We start from the raw sequence: 20874 nt of genomic DNA, 5'->3' as shown, positions 1-20874 counted from the left end.
TTTGCTTTTGTTTTGAAGAGAAGAATATAAAGATTCTTCGAAAGCAAAATCAACATTTTTCCATTTTTTTGGATAATTCAAAGAAAAGAGAATTTTTTTTATTATTTTATGAAGTGATAATTGAAGACAAAACAGAAAATTTGAAAAACAAATAAAATCACACAATGTCAAGGAAGTGGTTTGTGAACGTTAAAAAAGAATTGAAATGAATTTTAGAAAATGTTCTATCTTTGCATTCTACAGTTTAAAACAATCCAATCAGCTTCAGCTTGAGAAGCTTTTCGAAGAATAACACCTGAATAATCGTGAAGGTTTCCTGTTGATGGATCAAAATAGCTTGTTCCGGTGTCAAAGCATCCTTGAGGAATGGATGGTAAAATTCCGCTATTAGTGTGCTTGCTTTGACCTGAATAATGAATAGTTTTTAAAAATTTTTCATTCATAAAAGCTCAATGTTTTGCAAAAAGCAAACCAGCTGGTTTGATTCCTTCTTCTCTTTCTGAATAAAACCTTCTATCTGCCTTTGTACAATAATCCCAATCATCTTTTTCTGCTTTTAATCCATCAGCAAAATAATATTCGCCCTTTCAATATAAAAATTATTTCATTTTAAAATTGTTTGATTTTAAAGTTGTAATAATTTAATAAAAACTATAAAGCAAACATCTACAACTCTCCCTCGGTCCCAATGTCCAACAAATCTTCCTTTATCAGCAATGTGAAGAACGCCTTCTCCATGAAATCTAATAACAAATGTTTATAACAGCAACATGCCAAATTTTATAAATAAAAATCGTGCAAACTTCCCATCTTTAAATTCTCCCACATAAACATCACCATTGGGAAAAGTATATTTTCCTTTTCCTTCCATTTCAATAGCACCTCTGTGGGGAACACCTTCAAAAGTTGATCCAGTTAATTCCATAAAGCTGAAAATAATTATTACTATATTTCAATAAATTAATTTGATTTGAAAATTAGCATTTTTCAAACTTTGAAGTTATATGGAAAATTTAAATAAAGGTTAATGAATATAAATACATCGGTATTCTTTAATGTGATGTTTTTTTTTTCTAATTGATTTGGAAACATTTTTTCGAAAAGAAAGGAAAAATGAACTGAATTGAATATTCAAAAAGTTGGTGGGTGTCGATCTAATGTCAGATGTATTAATTTGTGTTACAGGATGTGTTCATGGAAAAATAGATGAAATTTACCGACTTTTAGGAGAAACAGAAAAGAAAACAGGACAAAAAGTTGATTTAGTTATTTGTACAGGAGACTTTGAAGCCACGAGAGATGTTTATGATCTTGAATCAATGACAGCACCAGAAAAATACATGCTTTTGGGAACATTCCATCAGTTTTATACTGGAATGAAAAAAGCACCTTATCTCACAATTGTTATTGGAGGAAATCATGAGTCTTCATCACACAATTGGGAATTGCAATATGGTGGTTGGCTCTGCCCAAATATTTATTATCTTGGTGCATGTGGTGTAGTAAGGTTTCGTGGATTACGAATAGTTGGTATATCTGGGATTTATAAAAGCTATAGCTATAATTCTCGTGTGTATTTTTTAGTTTTTTCAATGAATATTGAATTATTTTTTCAAATCTAGCTGTCATTCCTTGCTCTCCATTTGTTACTTTGGAAAGAAAATCTTATGCATGCTACACTCGTAAGGTCTATGCGGACATGCTGAAACAATTATCTCCACAAGCAGATATTCTCATTGGGCATGATTGGCCGGAAGGAATTGTGAATCATGGGGATATAAACACTCTCTTTCGTCAAAAACCTTTTCTTAAAGATGACGTAGAATTGCATACGTTGGGTTCTCCGGCTATGAGGGAATTGACAGAATATTTTCAGCCTCCATTTCAGTTTTCTTCTCATATGCATGTGAAATTTTCAGCTCTTATCCAACATCCATCAACATCTTCGAATTGCGGATCAAGCAATGTTTCAGCTTCTTATATTACATCTTCATCACTTGACGATCAGCAAGATTCATCGAAATCTGCAAAGAGATACACGCGCTTTTTGGCATTGGACAAAGTGTCTGAGCCAAGTGAACAATTCATTCGGAACTGTATTCAGCTTGTTCGTATTCCTTTGGTTGCCCCCCCTCCAAGTCAGTCACATTCCACATCAACAGATGAAGAGGAGGAAGGTTCTCCGAAAATGACGTTTTCTGAGTTGGAATACGATCCAGAGTGGCTGGCGATGATACGTCTGGTGCATCCTGCTATCAAATATGATATTTCATCGCATCTCTCATTTTTGCTCCCTTCAATTGTATACCCTGACATTTCAAAAGTTTTGCTTGAAGCTCAAAGGCGTGTTGAATCTGCATCAGCATCTCATTCTTCAACATCAGCATCTCCATCATCATCATCATCATCATCTTCTTCTTCTTCTTCCTCTTCTTTCTTTTATTCATCTTCATCTTTATCTTCATCTCTCTACACATATCATTCATGCACCTCATTCACCAACTTGATTAAAAGTGAAGCAGAGCGAGTGATGCAGCTTTTCAAAGGCGACATGCGCATTCCACACAACTTTGTGAGAGCAGAAAATGCAGGAAACGAGTTCCGAATGGAGATGCGCTGGATGGGAGGGGAGCAGCGTGCGGAACGCGGGAGAGGAGGAGGAGGCAGAGGAAGAGGCGGAAGAGGAGGCGGAAGAGGAGGAGGATTCGGGGGAATAGGCTATGCGCCACAAAGCTCACAGCTTGCATCTTATGCGGCATCTATTGCTTCTTCTTCTTCTTCTTCTTCGATGCCTGGAGTTGTTCCGACTGAGACAGCGAAGTTTTTGGCGAGTATCCCGTATTCCTTTTATCGCACATCAATGAACACAACCGAGCTGTTAACGCGCTTAGAGCTTGCGCCTTTCCCGCAAACTTTTCAGCAATTCCAAGCGGAATATTACAAGCAGATGACATCTTGTGTAATGCTTCCTGTCAAAAATTCATTTCCAGAAGAGAAAAAGGAATTTTCATTTGGCGAAAACGAAGAAGAAATCGAGCTTTGAAATGCTTAAATAGATTGTGCTTTATAATCAATAATTGATTTCTTCAGTAAAGGAAGCGAATCAATGTACTCAATATAAAGTCATTTTCCATTACAAGCTTATTTGTTACTTATTTTTTTAGAAACAAATATTTGAAAACTTAACTGAAATTTTGATAATTATATATATATATAATTTTTTTGATTGAGTTTTGAATACTACCACTAATTGGCACAATAAGACATAACACGAATTGAAACAGGATCTTTTTAAAACTCAATTGAGCTTGTGCACCGCTTTCGTACAGTTGAAATATTATTTCATTCCCGTTTCAAAATCAGTTATGATTCTAAATAGATTTGCTAAGATTTTACAAATGAATGCAGAAGTTTGGAAATCAAAAAAAAAAAAAAAGAGAGAGAGAGAAAGAAAAAAAAGAAAGAAAAAAGAAAAAAGAAAGAGAAAAGGAAAGTTATTGATTTGAAAACTTTGCTTATTTAATAAACTTCCAATTAAAAATATTCAGTAAAAAAAATAATATTTTTATGTTTAATAATTTATTTATTTATTTTTGTTTTTTGAAAATGAATGAATGAATGTAACAAGCATTCACCCAGATGCAAACAAATGAATTTATGAAAAGTTCGTAAATGAAAAAGAGGTTTCTTCATGCCAGTTTGATTCAATGGTTTTATCAAAACTTTTTTTATAAAAATCATTTTTGAGATTTATCTTTCAGCTCAGGCATATTTATATCACAAGTCCAGACATCATTTCCCTCATTCATCCAATTTCATGAAGAAAGTTTTTTTATGCTTTCTCTTTTTCATCTTCAAAATATTTTTTTGACGATCTTTTCCTGATCTCTGAACCCATTACAAATAAAGCTTATTGATAAAGCTGCTTTTCTCAATTATTCCTTATCAAAAATATTAATGCAAAAAGCAATGGTGTAAACGCACATTTTTATAACTATTTTGAAATAAATTTTTTCATGCATTTTACTCAATCCAAACATTTGTGTATTCAATGCAAATATCAAAATGATGTTGTTTTCTGAATGCAATGAATTTTCAAAATACAGACAACGAGCGTCACTGAAAGATTCATTGGTTTTCAAGAATTATTGGATTTTAATTCTGTTGATTTGATTTCTTTCGTCTTTTCTTTCTTGAAGAATTGTTTAATGAACTTGAAGATTGCGATGAGGAAAATCAGAAGCAGAAAATCGAAGAAATGAATGAAGTGATGGATGAAATGGACAGAAACAAACGAATACAAGTTTTCACAAAAGAGATCTTCAACAAAATTGACAAAATGATTGAAGAAAAGAAAATATCTCTGGAAAATGTTATTTTGATTATTAAGCATTTAGGATTTTGCAAAATGCTTGGAAACGTGCTGAGATATAACTTTTGTTTTTCTTTGCTGGGTAAAAGATTTGAGAAGATGATTATCGATGAAGAAAAGAAAAAAGAAGTAAAGAACGAAAAGCTACTGATTGATCTTTGCAAATGCTCTCTTTTACTACGCATCAACTCTCCTTCAAAAGAATTAATATCAATTTGCGTTCCTTGCCTTCTGAAAGCTGCATTGAACAAAGAGAAAAGCGAAAAAACACAAAAAGAAGTGGAAATGACTTTGCAAGCATTGAGTTGCATTCCTGAATATGCTGTGTGAATATTTCATTTTATTGTTTGTTTTTTTTTTTGTTTTAGTTTTTCACCTCTTTTTATTGATAGCGTGTGGAGCAAACAATATATTTGAATGAAATCAAAGAGATAATTGAATATCATCAAAAGTTCCACAACCTGACACAATTTGCATATCAATCGGCTTGGCAATTTTTGATCAATAGATTATTTTTTGAAAAAAACTTGGAAGAAGTTATTACGAGCGAACTACATTTTTGTAGAGAAGTTTCAAGAGAATTGGAAGAACTGTTTAATTATTTGAGTTGGAAGAAAGTGGATAATGGAAGGAAAGGAGAAGAATTAAAAGTTTCAGTGATAAAGAGATGGATTTCATTTGCTAATGCTTTCTTTTCCAGTTTCAAATTATGGAATGAAGAATATGTTGCATTGTTGCGTTCCCTTGTAAAACTGTGCGCAGCAGCAAGAGGAAATGAAAGGGATGTTAGTTGCAGATGCATTGAAGCTTTTAGGAGTTCAGCTGAAAACAGAGTTGTTGGAGATGATGGCTTGTTGGAGAGTGGTGCTTTTGATACAGTTTTAGAGGAAATTCGGCAGTCAACGCTAAATGACGAAATAGCATTTGAAAGCTTGAGATACTTTTTATCAATTTCAAATAGATTGAAAAAAGAGGATGATGATGAAACAGATGAAGCAAAAATAAAATCAGCAAAAAGGAAAGTGCTTGAAATAATGGAAGAAGAAGGATATGAAGATGCCATAATTAGTTTTCATGAAATATTTGATTTTATAACGGAAAATATCATCGTGCATTAACAAATAATTTAGCAGATTATTTTGCGAATGTTTGAAGAAATGATATCCAACAATAAAAATATATTAAGACATTAATTTCACTTTTTTTGTCGTTTTATTAAAACGAAAACAAGCAACCATTTGACCTTTTTCAAAGGTCTTTTTTCATTTCTTCGAAGTGAAATAAAAAGGAAGCAAAAATTAGAAAAGAAAAGAGAAAATTGTCACTTTTTTGATTTTTCATTTTATTCTTTTCTTCATCATTCTTCTTTCTCAAATGAATTGTCTCTTTTATCCTTTTTTTTCAAAGATAATGTGATAATTATGTTCTTCTCCATTCAGCAATTATCTTCAATTACCTCTTTTCTGTCCGTTTTTATTAGTTTAACTTTTTTTATATTTTTTTCAAGAATATTTGTGCTTATCTATTTTCTCATCAACATCAGAAAATAAGATAAAGAAGAAGATAACTACGAAATAGGTGATGTGATCACAGTTGTTATTTCACAATCAAGAAAAAGTGGAGATATTGTTATTTTGTTTTCTTATATAAAAATTCGAAAAATTCTTCAAAATTCAGTGAGCTTTGTAAGAATGAAATGGAAAGAAATCATTCCATGGTGAACCGACGAAAGCGAAGAAGATAATTGTTGAATTGACTGTTTATGATGTGTGTTCGTAAGGTTGAAGAAGAAGAAGAAGAAGAAATTTCACTTCGGAACGCAATCTTTTCTGTTCTCTTCTTTTCTCTTTATCTTTTTCAGTTCATTTTTTGTTCGCTTTTTCTTCTGAATCAGAATTTCAATTCCATTTCATTTCTCTTCTGCATTTCTGAAACAATGATGAAAATGAAGTGTCAAATAGCACTTACTCCTTAAATATGCACAAAATAATCGCATGTCTTTTTTGTCTTCATCATATATTGAGTACCGCTTGTCATGAATGGATGCGTTTTGTGAAAACTCACAATAATGTCTTCGTATCCCTCTTCTTCCAACTTTTCAAGCACTTTCCTTTTCGTTTCTTTTCGTTTTATCTCATCTTCCTTTCTTTCCATCTCTTCTTTCAATCTTTCACAAAGGTCTTCGAAAAATTCCAAAGAAGTTGCAAAATTATTGTTTATCAATGTTGACTGATGAATTTCCTCCAAGAAAACATCAACAGCCCCATTTTTCAACAAAGTTCTAACTTTCACAACTCTGTTTCCTGCAGCACTCACAAATGAACGAATGCACAGCATTCTTATATCTTCGAAATAGTTCTTTGTTGATTTATATAGGCTTGCAATGCTTCCAACAATCACAGAATGCTCTTTATTCCATAATTTGCAGTTCAAAAAATAGAAGCTGATTGTGTTGAGCCATCTTAATATCACCTTGCCTTCCATATCCCCTTTCGTTTTAGACTTCCTCTTCGCATCGAGAAGTTTTGCAAGCTCTGTCAATTCTCTTGATGCTTCTCTCCCAAAATGCAATTCATTCGCGATTATAACTTCCAAACTGCTTTCTTTGCGAACTCTTTCAATCAAAAATTTCCAAGCAGACTGATATGCGAGTGGAGTGAGATTGCGATGATCCATATGATATTTCATAATTTCTTTTATCTCATTCAGATACAATGCTTTTTCAATGTCCTAGCAAAAAGCAATGAAAAGAAAATTCAATAATATCAAAATGGAAATAATAATATTCATGCATAATAATAGGCAATGTTGTTCAAAGCCAGCAAAGCTATTTCCACTTCTTTTTGAGCATCCTCGTTTTCCACTTTATTCAATGTAGCTTTCAAAAGATTGGGCACATAGTTTGAAATCGATTCAGATAAAAACAAGCAGTTCAGCAAAATGCAGCATTCACAAAGATCAGAGCGAGTCTTTTCATTCCTATCTTCCTTCTTTATCTCTTCTTCAATAAGAATCTCATCAAATTTTTTCCTCAGCGATGAAGTCATATAATTAGTATTCGATATGTTCCTCAAAATCTCATAATAGCCTATGTGCTTCAAAAAGTCAATGGCGCTTTCCAGTGGCAGTTTCTTTTCTTCAATCATGCAATCGATTTTATTGAAAACTTCTTCTGTGAGAGCATATTTCATTTCGTTTTCATCCATCTCTTCAATCAATTCCTTCATTTTACAAAATTTTTGTTTCTGCTCATCGAATGTGCATATATCCAATTTTGAAAAGAGGCCTTAAAATAAAACAAAATGCAATTTTATAAAAGTGAAAAAGAATATTCAAACGAGCAAATTCATTTGTTCTCAGAGTCTTTTGAATTTATTTTTAAAAAAACCATTTTGAATAGCATTTGTGCAGTTCAGATGCAAACAAATCGATGGAATCAACAATGATTTTTGTATGAGCATAATAACAAAAACCTGTTCCTTTTTTTGTGGCAAACGAGGATAAAACATTTTTTCAATTGAAAAATGGGTGTTTTTCGTTCGTTTGTTTTTTTAACAAAGTCGACTGCGAGATATATAATAGGATACGGGGGAAAAAATTGATGTTCCAAAATAATTTTCAGATTAAGAAAACGATTATCTTTGAAATTGACGTTCAATTTTTCTCATTTTTTTCGGTTTTCAGTCGAACTTGAAAAGCGCAGAAACAACTTTTTCGTTGAAAAGGATTATTTCACATTGAATATTTTTTTGAGAGAAAATCGATAATATTTGAATTGGACATGTGCAAGACGGCATACAATTTTTTCACTCTATCGATTATTTTAAAAAAAACAATCAATTCTTAAAACAATACACAAAAACCTTTTCATACTTTTTTTAATAAATCGCATCGAGAAAAAAATATTTTCATCAAAACTTTAACGAAAGTTTTATTATTCAAAGAATCAACTGAATTGTTTAATTATTCAAAGAAAGAAATAATAAATTAAAAAAATAAATCATATTTTAATACAAAAAAATTCAAACCTTTTTTAATTATAGGCAACCATAATAATTTGTCGGCCTTTTTGGTAAGTATAACAAATACTTGAAATATGTTTTATAAAAACTTGTAATAATATCTTCATATCCTTTTTCCTCAAATTACTCATATATATTTTTTTTTTTTTTTTTTTTTTTTTTTTTTTTTTTTTGTTTCCTTTCTTTTTGATTCATAAATTTCTTCATTACACTTGCATTTCAATCTTTTTGTTGGACAAAAGGCATATGGTACTTATACGCCACCTTGCCAAATTAAAGATAAACTTCAGATCATTTGTTTAAAGCACATTTGAAAAGATAATTCAATCGTTAATTAGTGGTAAAATCAGATTTTATTGAAAAAAAAATTGATCAACCCAAAAAAAAATTCAAAATATTCGAGCACAAAATTGTCGGTTTTTTTATTGATGAGTAATATATAATACCAAAAACATTAACGAATGTTAAACATTTAATCATTTGATGGAGGAAAAGCATTTGTTTACCCTGTGGCAAACAGATCTGCTTCAGTATTAATTCTATTAATAAAAAAATATATTCGTACCGGAACAGAAATTCACTCTGATCAATGGAAAGCTTATTCTTCTTTAAGTGAGAATGGATTCACACACAAGACTGTCAATCATTCCGATCATTTTGTAGGTTTTTTTTTCCTTTTTTTATTGTCTTTTTTCATGAAATGTTATTTTTCACTTATTCAGATCCAATCACAGGCGCTTGCACAAATCATATCGAAGCGTTGTGGGCTGCACTTCGAAAGTTCCTGCCTTCACATGGAGTAAGACAAAATAGAATGCAAGAATATATCCATTCATTTTTGTTTTTCTGAAATCGAAAAGTTGATTTTTCCATTTTTGTGTCGAATGTTTTGAAATTCAGTGATGAAGAATACAAAGCTCTTGTGGATGAAGCTTTTGGTGCAGAAGAAGAGGAAGAAGAAGCTGAAGCAGAAATGCTTCACGAAGAAGAATCTTCAGAATCCGATTATGAACTTGAAACAGATACATCATCAGATGGGGCTGGGGATGGAGCTTATGCATCTGAATGGGAGGCTGATAAATATATACCGATTTTTCCACATATCATTCTTCTTAAATTTAAAAAACAACATGCTCTCTTTGATTATTTCTTTGTTTTATAAAGATTTGTGAGGTGGCTTATAAGTACCATTTGCCGGACAAAACAAGAAATCCATAATGACATCTTCAAGAAATAATTGTGATGTTGACTGCCACATCACCTCAACAATAATATTCACATCTTCACAACACAACAAATCTTGGCATTCACCATTTTCAAATTTTTCAAATCATTAAAAATAAATAGGCACTTGTTTGATGTTTCTTTGTGAAATTTGTTTGCCTCTTTGTACAGTCTCACAATGCATTTCATCAAGTCAGCATACTCTTCACGATAATATCCCATCATGAAAAAGAAAATGTTTATCGAATTACACCATCTTATGATGATCCACTTCAATTTTAATTTCTGAACTTCTTTATCCTTTTTCATCCAATCCATTCTTTCTATCATTTCTCTTGGTTCTTTTGTCGCTTCTCTCACGAAATTCATATCATTCCCAATCAAATTTTCAAATTCTTTTTCTTTAAATAATCTATTTATCAAAAAATTCCAAGCAGATTGATACGCCAGTTGTGTCAGATTGTGATGCTCTTGATGATGTTCGATGATTCCTTTGATTTCATTCAAATATGCTTCATTTTCTTAATCCTATAAACCATTTATTTAATTATCAGCAAACGTTAAAATTGTTCAAAATAAAAATTAAACTTCCCAACGCCCAATATTGCTCTAAGCCAACAACGCTATATCCACTTCTTTCTGAGCTTCCTCTCTTTCTTCTTTGTTCGAAGCAATTTTCAGAAGGCAAGGCACACAAATTGAACGCAATTCATATGAAGGGATGGAGAAATCCAGCAAAGAGAAGCATTCGCAAAGATCAACCAAAAGCCTTTCGTTCTTTTCTTTCTTCTCTCTCCTTTATTTGTTTATTTCTTTCTTTATTAACTTTTTAACTTATTTATTTGAAATTAATTTCATTTCATTCTATTTTTCAAGTAATGCTTATTGAGCAAACAAAGCATATAAATCATGTACAAAAATACAACACTCTCAACACAACAAAATGATCTTAAAGTTGTGAATGATTTCTCATAATATGTATTTTAAAAATGAAAAATCATGCAGACATATGTTTTCATCTTTATAAAAGACGGGACATTCGCTTTGTCTAACATCGCAAACTTGTGGTTTTATGTTCCAGCAATGAAGGTCTCTGAAATTGAAATTTCATGAAAGACAGTAACAGATGAACAATGCAAAATTAAAACAAAATAAAAAATCTAAATACTCTTTCGCAGCATCATCAATTCTAACCTTTATTATAAAATGAATATTGATTTGTTTGAGTGTTAGCATTTAATCATTTCATTCGATTGATACAGCTTGTGAAATGAAGATCACTTCACTGGCCTTCATTCATACAGTCATTAATTGTTTGTATCTTTCCTTTATTCTTCTCTTCCTCTTCTAAAACCATTCGATAAACAAATCATTCCTTCTTTAACTATTTTTACATTTGCAATTCTTCCTAGTCCATCCAAAAAAACAACACAGCAATGCCATTCTGTGGAGAGTGCTCCGCACGATCAAAACATTTTTTAACCATTTGCATCTTGTCAAATGCACTAACAGTTTCATGTATTGGAAAAATCACAAGAATCCTTCCATCTACAGATGTGTGGATGAGCACTGCTGGATCAATGAGAACAAGATTCTGAAGGAAAAGCTGTCATTTAACTTTCCAAACAGTATTTTTGCCTACGAGCTCACACTAACAGAGGAGACATTCAACCTCCACGAAGAAATACTTTTCACAGAGGCTGATACACGCTTTATGCAGAGTCTGCTGCATTTGACTTTCAATTTGGGTGCTGCTCCGCTGGGAAGCAAGACGTTTTGGAGATCGCGTGGCAAACGATGAGTTTAACCGAGGAGCATGCTGTGTTTGAGATCGGGCGAGGCGCAGAGATAACTGCGATGCACTTTCTGGAGCAGATGCCAATCTGCGAGGTGGATGCACCGATGCAGTCGATTGTGCTGCGGAACGAAGGTGGGACGAGCATCGATAACAGACTGGACCTGTCTGATGTGGAGCGGCTGAATGCGTCTGCAACTTATTTCCCTCTGTTTGAGTATTCTATCACGAAAGGGATTGTGCAGGCGTATGATAAGTGGACAATAAACTGGAGCTTACGTTCGCTGATGCAGAGGGGATATTTGGTTAGGATTCAGATCAAGTTGGGAAGCAGATACAGCTCGATGAGTGAGATGAACGAGAATGTTGGAGAAGGATCAGAGCGGAGAGGAAGTGATGGAACTTAAGGCATCACACACACAAAAACTGAGCTCCAAGCGCTGCTGGCAGGCGAAGGCTTTATCGCAAAGAAAGACGCAGAGCTGCTTGTGGATGAGAAAAAAACAAAAATTCAAGCTCCTCTTCCTCCTCGCTGGTAATTTCCCCGCACCAACCAAGCATTCGCAAGCAGCCACCGAGAATGAGTGTCATTGAGCGCATGGAGAAATCTCGGTGCATTAAAATAACCACAGGATTTAAGTGGATCCGAACTGTTCTCAAAAAAGCGAGAAACGAAAAGAACCAGTTTATGTTTGAGCTGGCAAGGCAGCTTGTTGATCCTCTTTCGGCAGAAGCTGCATTGACGCTGCAATAGCGAACATTTACCAGTTGCATTCAGCTCAATGAAACCACGAAGCAGGCGCTGGAGATTGCAGCATAGGCAAAAGCGGAGCAGAAGTTCAGTATTTTGCAGAAAGAGAGGAGAGAGAAGCGTTCAGGATGTACAACCTCACCCCAATGACATCTGCCACGAAAGGAACAACAAGAGAGAACAAAGGGAACTTGGGTACGCTGAGAGAGTCTCGAAGCGGCAGTGCTGGAGGAAGAAGGATGGCTTACACAGACGAAATGTGTGGAGCAATTGAATCTCTCTCTTCCTTGTTGATTTCATCTTCAAGCTCATTTTCTGGTCTGTTTCTGTTTCTGTTTCAGTTCCATTGCGTTCTCAATAAATTGATGTAGCAGGTGTCGTGCATTGACAGGAGATTTGGTCCGTTCAATTGCTTATTCCAACAGGAGCAATGAATAAGAAAGGCTACGTATTTCGTCTGCATCCTTTGGGGGTGCAAGATCCAAATAAAGGAGGAAGAGGACATGAAGGGCAAATGCCATCGAAGAAGGAGAAGCTTGGTTGATTGGATGGGCTGCAGGATTTGGATGGAGACGATTTGGAAAGAAGGACGAAATGAATGCTGGGTGAGGGAAAGGAAGGCAGATAACGGGATGATGGTTTCAGAGAACCACCAGACCAGAAGATATTTTTGAGAATTTTGTTCAAAAGCAGCTCGGCTATCAGATTTTCAGAATGCCACTGGGATTCTTTTCTTTTGAAAGGGTTTCTGTTTCAGCCACCGCTCGGTGCAAACAGAAATGGAGCTATTTCTTCTGTTTCTGCTCATTGTCATCTTCGTCTTCAGTTATCACTTCTTAATCCTTATCTTGTTTCGCTGCTGCATGCATTTCTTGTTCGTTTCTCTTCTCATCCTTCTTTTCTCCTTTTCCACTAAATATTTATCATAGCAAAAATTTCTTCAAACCTTTTGACCACATTTCCTTTCAAAATATTTTATTAGATCAAGAACTTTGTTTTCTTTCACTTTATTCATCAATCTTTCTTATTTTCCATTTTCTATTCATCTTTTTCTCATTTTTATTTGTTACGTTTTCCTTCATCAATATATTTCCTTGTTTCCTTTTCATTTTTATCTGTATCTCTGATTTCAATGCAGAATTCGAAGAAATTCAATCACATGATGTGAAAGAAGTGGAAGAAGAAGATGATGATGAATGTGTTGAATGAGACGATTAATTGTTGAAAATTGAGAAGATGAGATCCAATTTTCATCAACGGAGAAATTCATTGAAATTCTCTTCTTCAGGATTTTGTCTTCTTCTGGCAAATAATATCCTTTGAATTCATAGCAACTTCAATTTGATTCTTTCTCTCTTTCCAACAAAAAATATGAAATATTGAGCGATTCCTTTTTCATTCCATCTCTTCTTTTTTCGTTTCCCTTATTTCACTCAAATCATCTTTCCTCAAAAATAGTTTTTCTCCAAAGCCCGATTCTATGCATCTTCGAAACATCTCGCATTTCTTCTGTCTATCTGTATTTTTCCTTCCCTGCTTTACTTCTTTTTCTTCAAAGCCATCCAATCCCTCATTCTTTCAGCATTCTGAATGAAAAAGAAAGATCAGTTCAAAATAAATAACAACAACAAACTTTCAGAACATTTTTATAAGCAATTTTCTGTTTTATATTCCCTTTTCAATGTTCATTTCCCTCCAATAAAATTTCGATTTTCCTTCCTTTTTCAAGTGTTCCATCATCTGATTCGCAAAGCATCCTTTCCAGCAACCTTTCCTCCATCAAATGCATCGATTTCTGTCCCTTCTGAAGAATGTGAAATTTATGGATTTTGTTCAATTCCATCTTTTTCAATTAAATACATCCTGTTTTTTGTGAAAAATTATGTTTCCAATTCCCTTACCAATCCCTTCATCCTGTGTACTTTCCATATGAATTCGCTCTCCCAACTTGATAGTCAGACTGAATAACAAGAAATAAAGCTTTTATTCATTTTCAATCATTTCGATCTGCTGCTCTTAAATTAGGGCAATAGCTGTCAATATAAAACATTCATATGTTGTAACAAAATTAATAGCAAACCTTCTTCTCCATTTAAAACAAAAAATCCTTCTTCAGCGCCTTATATGTCCACTAAATTTTTGTTTATCCAAGGAATACTGCTTGTTTGAAATACGTTGCTCTATTTCTTAAATAGGAAAAAATATAGAACAAAAAGAAGAAAAAGAAATCATTCCAATTCTTTAAGTTTCTATCTCAAACTTAAATAGAAATATTGCGTTTCATGACTTAAACAAATGGTATTATTTCTTTTTCGTTAACAATAAAAATGGGACAAAATTTTTTGTTTTATGAATTTTGTTCCACACAGTTCTTTCAAAGGTTTTTTTCGATTTTTTATATTTTCATATTTTATATTGCAAGATAATGCAAGAATAATAATCTTACGATTGCAGAAAAAGATTTAAACAAATCATTGAATTTTTCATAAAAGAAAGAATTCTATCCCAAATAAAAATTTCAGCAAACTTTTCTACATCCTTTCCTTTCGCATGTTGAAGTGCAATATATTCTGAATATATGCACAACGCATCTTAGCAAAAACTAATTAACAAATAATATATTTTCCAAACAATAGTGTCACACAATTACAGATCTTTGATTATTGGAATTTTCAATAATAATTATGACACAATAATTGGTTAAAAATCAAAATATATTTAACATTTACGAATAACTATTTTTACAGAATTATTTGCATTGGACACTTTTAACAATTAAAAAATTTGAAGTCAAAAAATACTAATGTGAAAACAAAACTTCAGATAAAGACGAAAAGACAAAATCTGCATCGTTTCACACGGATTAATTTAAGCCTTTGCGACAAGGAAAAATTGAACGATGATTGTCGGTCGATTGGAAAAACCAATGTCGAATTTTTTTTTTTTTTTGAGACATGAAAGTTTTTATCTGTGTTGAATAATTCGATTGAACAAAAACAAATAAATAAATAACAAAAAAATTTAAGAAAAAAGTTTCAATTTTTCAAAGATCAAAAATACCATAATTATAAATAATTTTATCCTAATAATGGGTTTGATCAAAATAATTAATTGTTTAACTGATGAATCGTTAAATATAAAGTGTTGTAAGCTTCGCATTTCATAAATATTTATGGCATATATTTAATGTCTGTAGTATGTTTTTTGCTTCTCGCCAATTTCATTTTGTTCTCAAAAATGATCTTTGTTAATGAACTATTATTTCACTCTCGCATTTTTCAATGCACAATCATTTCAACCTGTTTGAGAATTTTAAGAATTTGCTAATTTCATAGGTAGTGGATGATTGAGCATAAGCTTTTAGAAATTTCACACACTTTTACGATCCTTTAAAATTTTGATTTGAATTGTGTTTTGATTATTTTCATTTTATTGTTTTTGTATAGATTTCAATTGATTTTTAAAAATAAACACAATTTCAAATCGATAATTGAATAAAAGTTTATTTTTTCAAAGAAAAATTTAGATTTTTAGTGTTTGAAAGTTGAGAAAATTATTAAATGTTTTAACTGTAGATTTTTCACAATAATTTTAACTCTTTCATTTGAAAAAATATCAAAGAATGAAGTTTGAAATATTAACAATTTGAGAATGACACATTTAAGCAAGTTCAGAAGGTTTTTGAGAAACTGAGATGCAGACATAGACCAGGAGCAGTGAAGGAAAGTCGCACGGGAGGCGTGGAAAATGAAAAAGGATATGAAAATGAAGTTTGTTTATGAGAAGCGGTTTTTGTATTCGGAATCAGAAGAGCTTCTTCTTTCTGAGAGTGGGAAAACCGAATATATCTTGTGGAGAGACTCAGACAAGATCCCTCAATGGATATAGGAAAAGGAGGAAGACGAAGAAACAGAAGAGGAAACGAGAAAGAGATTTCCAGAGTCATCCGTTTCATCCACTTCAACGAGTGATTCAGATTCAACTTTTGTTCGATCGAAGAGTCTGTGCCCAACAACCTCATCAATGTCGAACTTGGTGGATGCAATGGCATGCTCATCTACTCATGAGAAACTGATTGTGGACTTGAGGGATTCACTGTTCATGTTGTTGCATGGAAGGAATGAAAAGAAGGAGATGGCGATTGGCACATTGAAGGAGAGAGAACAAACAGCTGCTCAAATCCTGTTCTGGGTGTCCAACCTTGCGCTGCACTCCTTTGATGAAATGGAAAACCCTCTTCAATCTCTTTCCAATCTGAGCCCTCACATTGTTCTTTTCTCAGAACACATGGTGATCTGCATTGTGATGCACTCTGACTTATTGTCAGATGATGATTCAGATTCATCCTCCATCTCTTCATCAACAGTTGTGACATCTGCCAGTGATGATGATGGTGATGATGATGATGACTCCCTTCCTTCATCGGCATTTGAAGAGGATGAGGATGCCTTCAAAAAGGAGTGCCTGAGGTGGAAGGCACCCGAGCTGCAGATGAACAAGAAGATGGGGGCGACGAAGGAGTCAGTTGTGTTTTCGATTGGGATGATGCTGTGGGAGCGTTTGACACTCCAGATCCCATTTGGGGAGTACGACACAGTGATTGCAGGAAACAAGATTACCAAAGGAGAAAGAATAAACGCTTCTGTAGTCAGTATGTCAACATATTTTGAGTCTGTAAAAGCGTTCGTAGCATCAAAAGCATCATGTAGACCAACATTTGTCGAATTGAAAAAACCGTTTGTTCAGTATTTTTCAAAAGGAACTGTGTTTGGAACAGAATCCGATGCAATTTCTTGAAGAAAATAGCAAATAAAAGCAAAAAAAAAGCGGAAGCGTGCAAAATGGATTCATGGAATACTCATGAGATGTTCATCCTGAGACATTTTGAAAGAATTTTTTATATAAGTTAAGAAAATAAGAAGTTTTTCAATCGGTCGAAGGATTATAACCTTTTTTTCTGGAATGATCAAAAGTTTTGCTCAAGAAAAGATGGAAGATAGATATTTAAGAAAATCGATGAGGAAGTCAGTATTCATGTGACTTCAAAAATTGTTAACATATATTTTTGCAGGGAGATGCTGTTCGTGAGTGAGCAGATAAGAGAATGTTCACAATTTTTGTTTGAAAATGCATCATATCGAAAAATAAAGTCAACTTATGCATTAAAAAAATGTTTGTTTATGAACATATGGAGATGTGATTCAAAAATAATAATTGTCAAAATTTCAAAAATAGAAATTGCTTTATATTGAAAAGCGTTATATGATAAATAACAAAGGAGCATATTAAATGAACAAAAATGAAAAAAAAACTAAAGAAAAAGTAAATTATTGAGAGTTTCCAAAGAAAGAGAGTGCCTTCTATCCCCAACAATACGTCGAAGTCGAGAAAAGAGGCGCTCACAAGAAGCTTCGCTACACGGAAACGTAACCAAGGCGAAACAAACGTTCGAAAATATCGAATGAAACATGCCAGACTTACTAATTTCTGCAAAAAAAAACAAATAAATTATTCTGTAGAAATGATTGATGGCAATCAAGAAGAAATGAAGAATACAAAGCTTCAAGCTTTTCCTTGAAGTTTTCCGTTTGGTTCAGAAACACTTTTGATATATAACCATGAAATCCACTTTTCATTCTTATGAACCAGTCCATATTAATTTTCTCTTGGATGTTTCTTGTTTCTTCAACCTTTTGCTCTAAATTTTTAAGAGTTCCAATTTCAATTTGTTCATTTGAACCTATGAAAACAATATCTTCTTCATTTTCTTCATTTTTCTTTTCTTCATCATCGTCCATATCATCCGTTTCATTTTTTCCTTTTTCTTCAGAACAATCTTCATTTTCTTTTCTCCTTTTGTTACGAGTGTTGTGAGTGACATTTTCTTTCATTGATGATGCAGAAGATTCAGATTTTTCCGTGTATTCATCTTCTTCAGAGTCGCTTTCAGCTTGTAAAAGTCCAAACTCATCGTCATCTGTTTCATCTGTTTTCTCCTCATGTTTTGAAGAAGATTCTTCACATTTTGTTGAAGAGTTTTCTTCGATAATTTGAAGAAGTTGAACAATTCGAGAATATTCAGCAAAAGAGTTTTCTTTTTTTTCAGAGACTTTGGCTGAAGAAGACTGATTTGACGGAGGAATGAAGGATGAGTCTTTATTTGAATTATCATAGAGTGATGGATTTTGTGATCGAATTGCTGAATAAAACGAATCAATTGAAAAAGTGTTAAATGTGTATGTTGACGAAGAAGAAGGAAAATCGAATGACAATTTATTTGTAAAAATATCGCTATCTATTGGACTTCTGGACTCAACGATTTGTTTTGAAGTTTTCGAAAATAATTCTTTCTTTCGGTCACTTCGTTTTTCGAAGATAAAAGTTCTCAGATCATAATCGACAACTTGATTTGATGAATTTGATGAAGAATTTGAAGGAGAGCACAATGAAGAATTTGAAGGAGAACACGATGAAGAATTTGAAGCAGAACTTGATGAAGAATCAGAAAAAGATGAAGACGACGGGGAGGAAACTAAAAAGGATTCGAAGGACGAAGACGAAATAGAAGATGATGGCATATGTTTTGATTGCTCTAATGAATATAATGGATTCATTTTTTTAGAAGTGTTTTGAATCAAGTTTTGTTGATTTGTTTTTGATTCAGAGTTTTTCGTTGTTTGATCCAATGTTACACTACGAAAAACAAGTTCGTAATTCGCTTTCAGCCTATTCAATTCTTGGTTGTATGACTCAGAAAAAGAACCCAATTGATAGTTTTTTCTCCCTCCAGGAGTCAATGAAAAGGCCAAAGAGATCAGGTTTCCCCTGTCACCTGCAAAAAAATAATTAAACAAAAGGATTATAATATTACATAAACCAGATTGCCAGTTTTCTTCAGAGAATTCTTCAAGGTCCTGCATCCATGAGTGGCGTGCAAATGCTTTCACCAGCAGAGGGAATACATCTCCCAACTTCGTTTCATCTTTTTCGAACTGTAACTGAAGTTCTCTTAAGGGAAATAATAGTAGTTCACATTTGATCACATTTTCGATAAAAATCAATTCCTGTTGTTTTGAAAAATTATCATCATGAAAATGTTTTCTAATAAAAAAACAAATATCATAAATGCAAAGCCATCTTGTTTCTATGAAAGAAGGGCATTTTGGTGTTGAGGGTTGCCTGCGGGAAATCACCTTCGCTTGTTTCGTAAATGTAATAATTGCATCTTTCTGTTTTCCGAAAAATTCGTTGTTGTTGAAAAAATGAGATACAACTAAGTTTAATAAATGATTGCAACAATAAATAAAAATTGGTGGTGTTCCTTTGTAAAATGACAAAGATTTTTCTGTAGTGGTTTCTTCTGAAAGGCTCTGAATTGCAAGCTTCTGAGGAAGCAAGCCATCTGTGCAAAAGCACCGAACTTCTCCGTGTAAATCTTTTATTTCAGTCATGATTTGGACTGCTAATTGCGAATAATCAAAGGACGAATAGCACGCTTTAACTAATTTATAAAACATTGGCTTAGCACCCGGATTCAACGGATCCACAGTTACTGCAGTGTACTTTTTGCCAGCAATTACTCCACCGTCAATCATAATTCCGACTGAAGAATTGAAAATTGCAGCATCCCTTTCTTTAATTGCACCTTCCACTTCCTCATGAATTATTGAAGATAGTTTTCTGTAATTCAATGTGGGAAATATGGTTTCGGGAGAAAATGATGGATTTTGTTGAGAAATCTGTATGAGAGAAGAAATGAAATTATTAAACTCAGATGAATAAGCGGATAAAAATGCAATGTTACAATGTCCAATTAACCTCAAAAATTGTTTTTTCAATAAATCATATTGAAAATGAAATGGAACTTCTTTTTTATTTGAGTAATAAGTTGTTTGATTGAGAGGTTGATGCTGCTTCATAAATTTAACGATTGATGAATTAGTCAAAAGGGGACATTGATGATTAATTATTCGATCACATCCTTTTCTTCCGGAAACTCCACAATTAACTCCTTCTTTGCTGTTTGGACACAAATAATAAATATGTCCATCTTTTTTCAACGTTCCATCATTTTTCACAGGTGTGTAAGCTATCCAAACTGAATTTTTTTGAATTTCAAAGTGAACTTTTCCTATGTCTTCTCCAGTGTTATTAGGGTGCCTGTAAACTTGATAATAATCAAAACAAATGAAATGATATAATTTTTGATCAAAACTTGAAAATATCAAACATTTTCCAAAAATAGTTGATTTTGAACATTCCAACTCAACAAATGAACAATCACTTTTTTTTAGCTCTTCTATTTTTTTGCTTAATGCAGCACTCTTTTGTAAAAAAAAATGAAATAAAAAAGTTTCTGTCAAATTTTGTCTAATGTTAAATTCAAACGATTTCTTTTGATTTTGCACTGTTTTGTAATTCCAAAGGCAAGCTCCTTAAAAAATCCTCATATGTTGTCAATTGATTCATGATATCTATGAAATAATCAATATTTCCGTTCGACCGACTGATCTGTTCGACCGACTGATCTATTCGACCGACTGATCTATTCGACCGACTGATCTTTGTCGAAAAAATGAATTTTTGAAACAAGGGAAAAATATAAAATCTAATGTTAAAAAAAGGACAATAAGTCATTTTTCATGGACTAATGATAATTTTTTAATTTCGAAACCATGAAAAATCAATTTCTTAATAGCAAAATGTTAAA

General features: G+C 32.9%; 6 protein-coding genes across 6 annotated transcripts; 4 read left to right on the top strand and 2 right to left on the bottom strand.

The window, feature by feature from the left end:
- Window positions 1–63: 63 nt before the first annotated feature.
- Window positions 64–925, bottom strand: MONOS_7481 (putative radial spoke head 1; the record flags this gene model as incomplete). Its single annotated transcript, XM_067877810.1, has 4 exons — window positions 64–406; window positions 473–584; window positions 665–743; window positions 804–925. The coding sequence occupies 4 exons, from the start codon at window positions 923–925 to the stop codon at window positions 225–227; spliced, it is 495 nt and encodes a 164-aa protein (XP_067725329.1). The 3' UTR covers window positions 64–224.
- Window positions 926–1157: 232 nt separating this feature from the next.
- On the top strand, window positions 1158–3281 carry MONOS_7482 (putative lariat debranching enzyme; the record flags this gene model as incomplete). The annotated part of the gene is made up of 2 exons (XM_067877811.1): window positions 1158–1569; window positions 1623–3281. The coding sequence occupies 2 exons, from the start codon at window positions 1158–1160 to the stop codon at window positions 3041–3043; spliced, it is 1833 nt and encodes a 610-aa protein (XP_067725328.1). The 3' UTR covers window positions 3044–3281.
- A 2289-nt stretch (window positions 3282–5570) lies between these two features.
- MONOS_7483 (uncharacterized protein) lies at window positions 5571–7599 on the bottom strand (the record flags this gene model as incomplete). The annotated part of the gene is made up of 2 exons (XM_067877812.1): window positions 5571–7102; window positions 7165–7599. The coding sequence occupies 2 exons, from the start codon at window positions 7597–7599 to the stop codon at window positions 6344–6346; spliced, it is 1194 nt and encodes a 397-aa protein (XP_067725327.1). The 3' UTR covers window positions 5571–6343.
- Window positions 7600–11415: 3816 nt separating this feature from the next.
- Window positions 11416–11820, top strand: MONOS_7484 (uncharacterized protein; the record flags this gene model as incomplete). The annotated part of the gene is made up of 1 exon (XM_067877813.1): window positions 11416–11820. The coding sequence occupies one exon, from the start codon at window positions 11416–11418 to the stop codon at window positions 11818–11820; it is 405 nt and encodes a 134-aa protein (XP_067725326.1).
- A 472-nt stretch (window positions 11821–12292) lies between these two features.
- MONOS_7485 (uncharacterized protein) lies at window positions 12293–12708 on the top strand (the record flags this gene model as incomplete). The annotated part of the gene is made up of 2 exons (XM_067877814.1): window positions 12293–12482; window positions 12590–12708. 2 exons carry the CDS (start codon window positions 12293–12295, stop codon window positions 12706–12708), a joined length of 309 nt encoding a protein of 102 aa, XP_067725325.1.
- Window positions 12709–16187: 3479 nt separating this feature from the next.
- Window positions 16188–16961, top strand: MONOS_17751 (uncharacterized protein; the record flags this gene model as incomplete). Its single annotated transcript, XM_067870702.1, has 1 exon — window positions 16188–16961. One exon carries the CDS (start codon window positions 16188–16190, stop codon window positions 16959–16961), a length of 774 nt encoding a protein of 257 aa, XP_067725324.1.
- Window positions 16962–20874: the final 3913 nt, after the last annotated feature.

This window comes from Monocercomonoides exilis, assembly GCF_001643675.1.
Source record: "Monocercomonoides exilis strain PA203 chromosome Unknown scaffold29-1213020, whole genome shotgun sequence".
Taxonomy (NCBI): domain Eukaryota; phylum Preaxostyla; order Oxymonadida; family Polymastigidae; genus Monocercomonoides; species Monocercomonoides exilis.
This window is presented reverse-complemented; position numbering and strand designations above follow the sequence as displayed.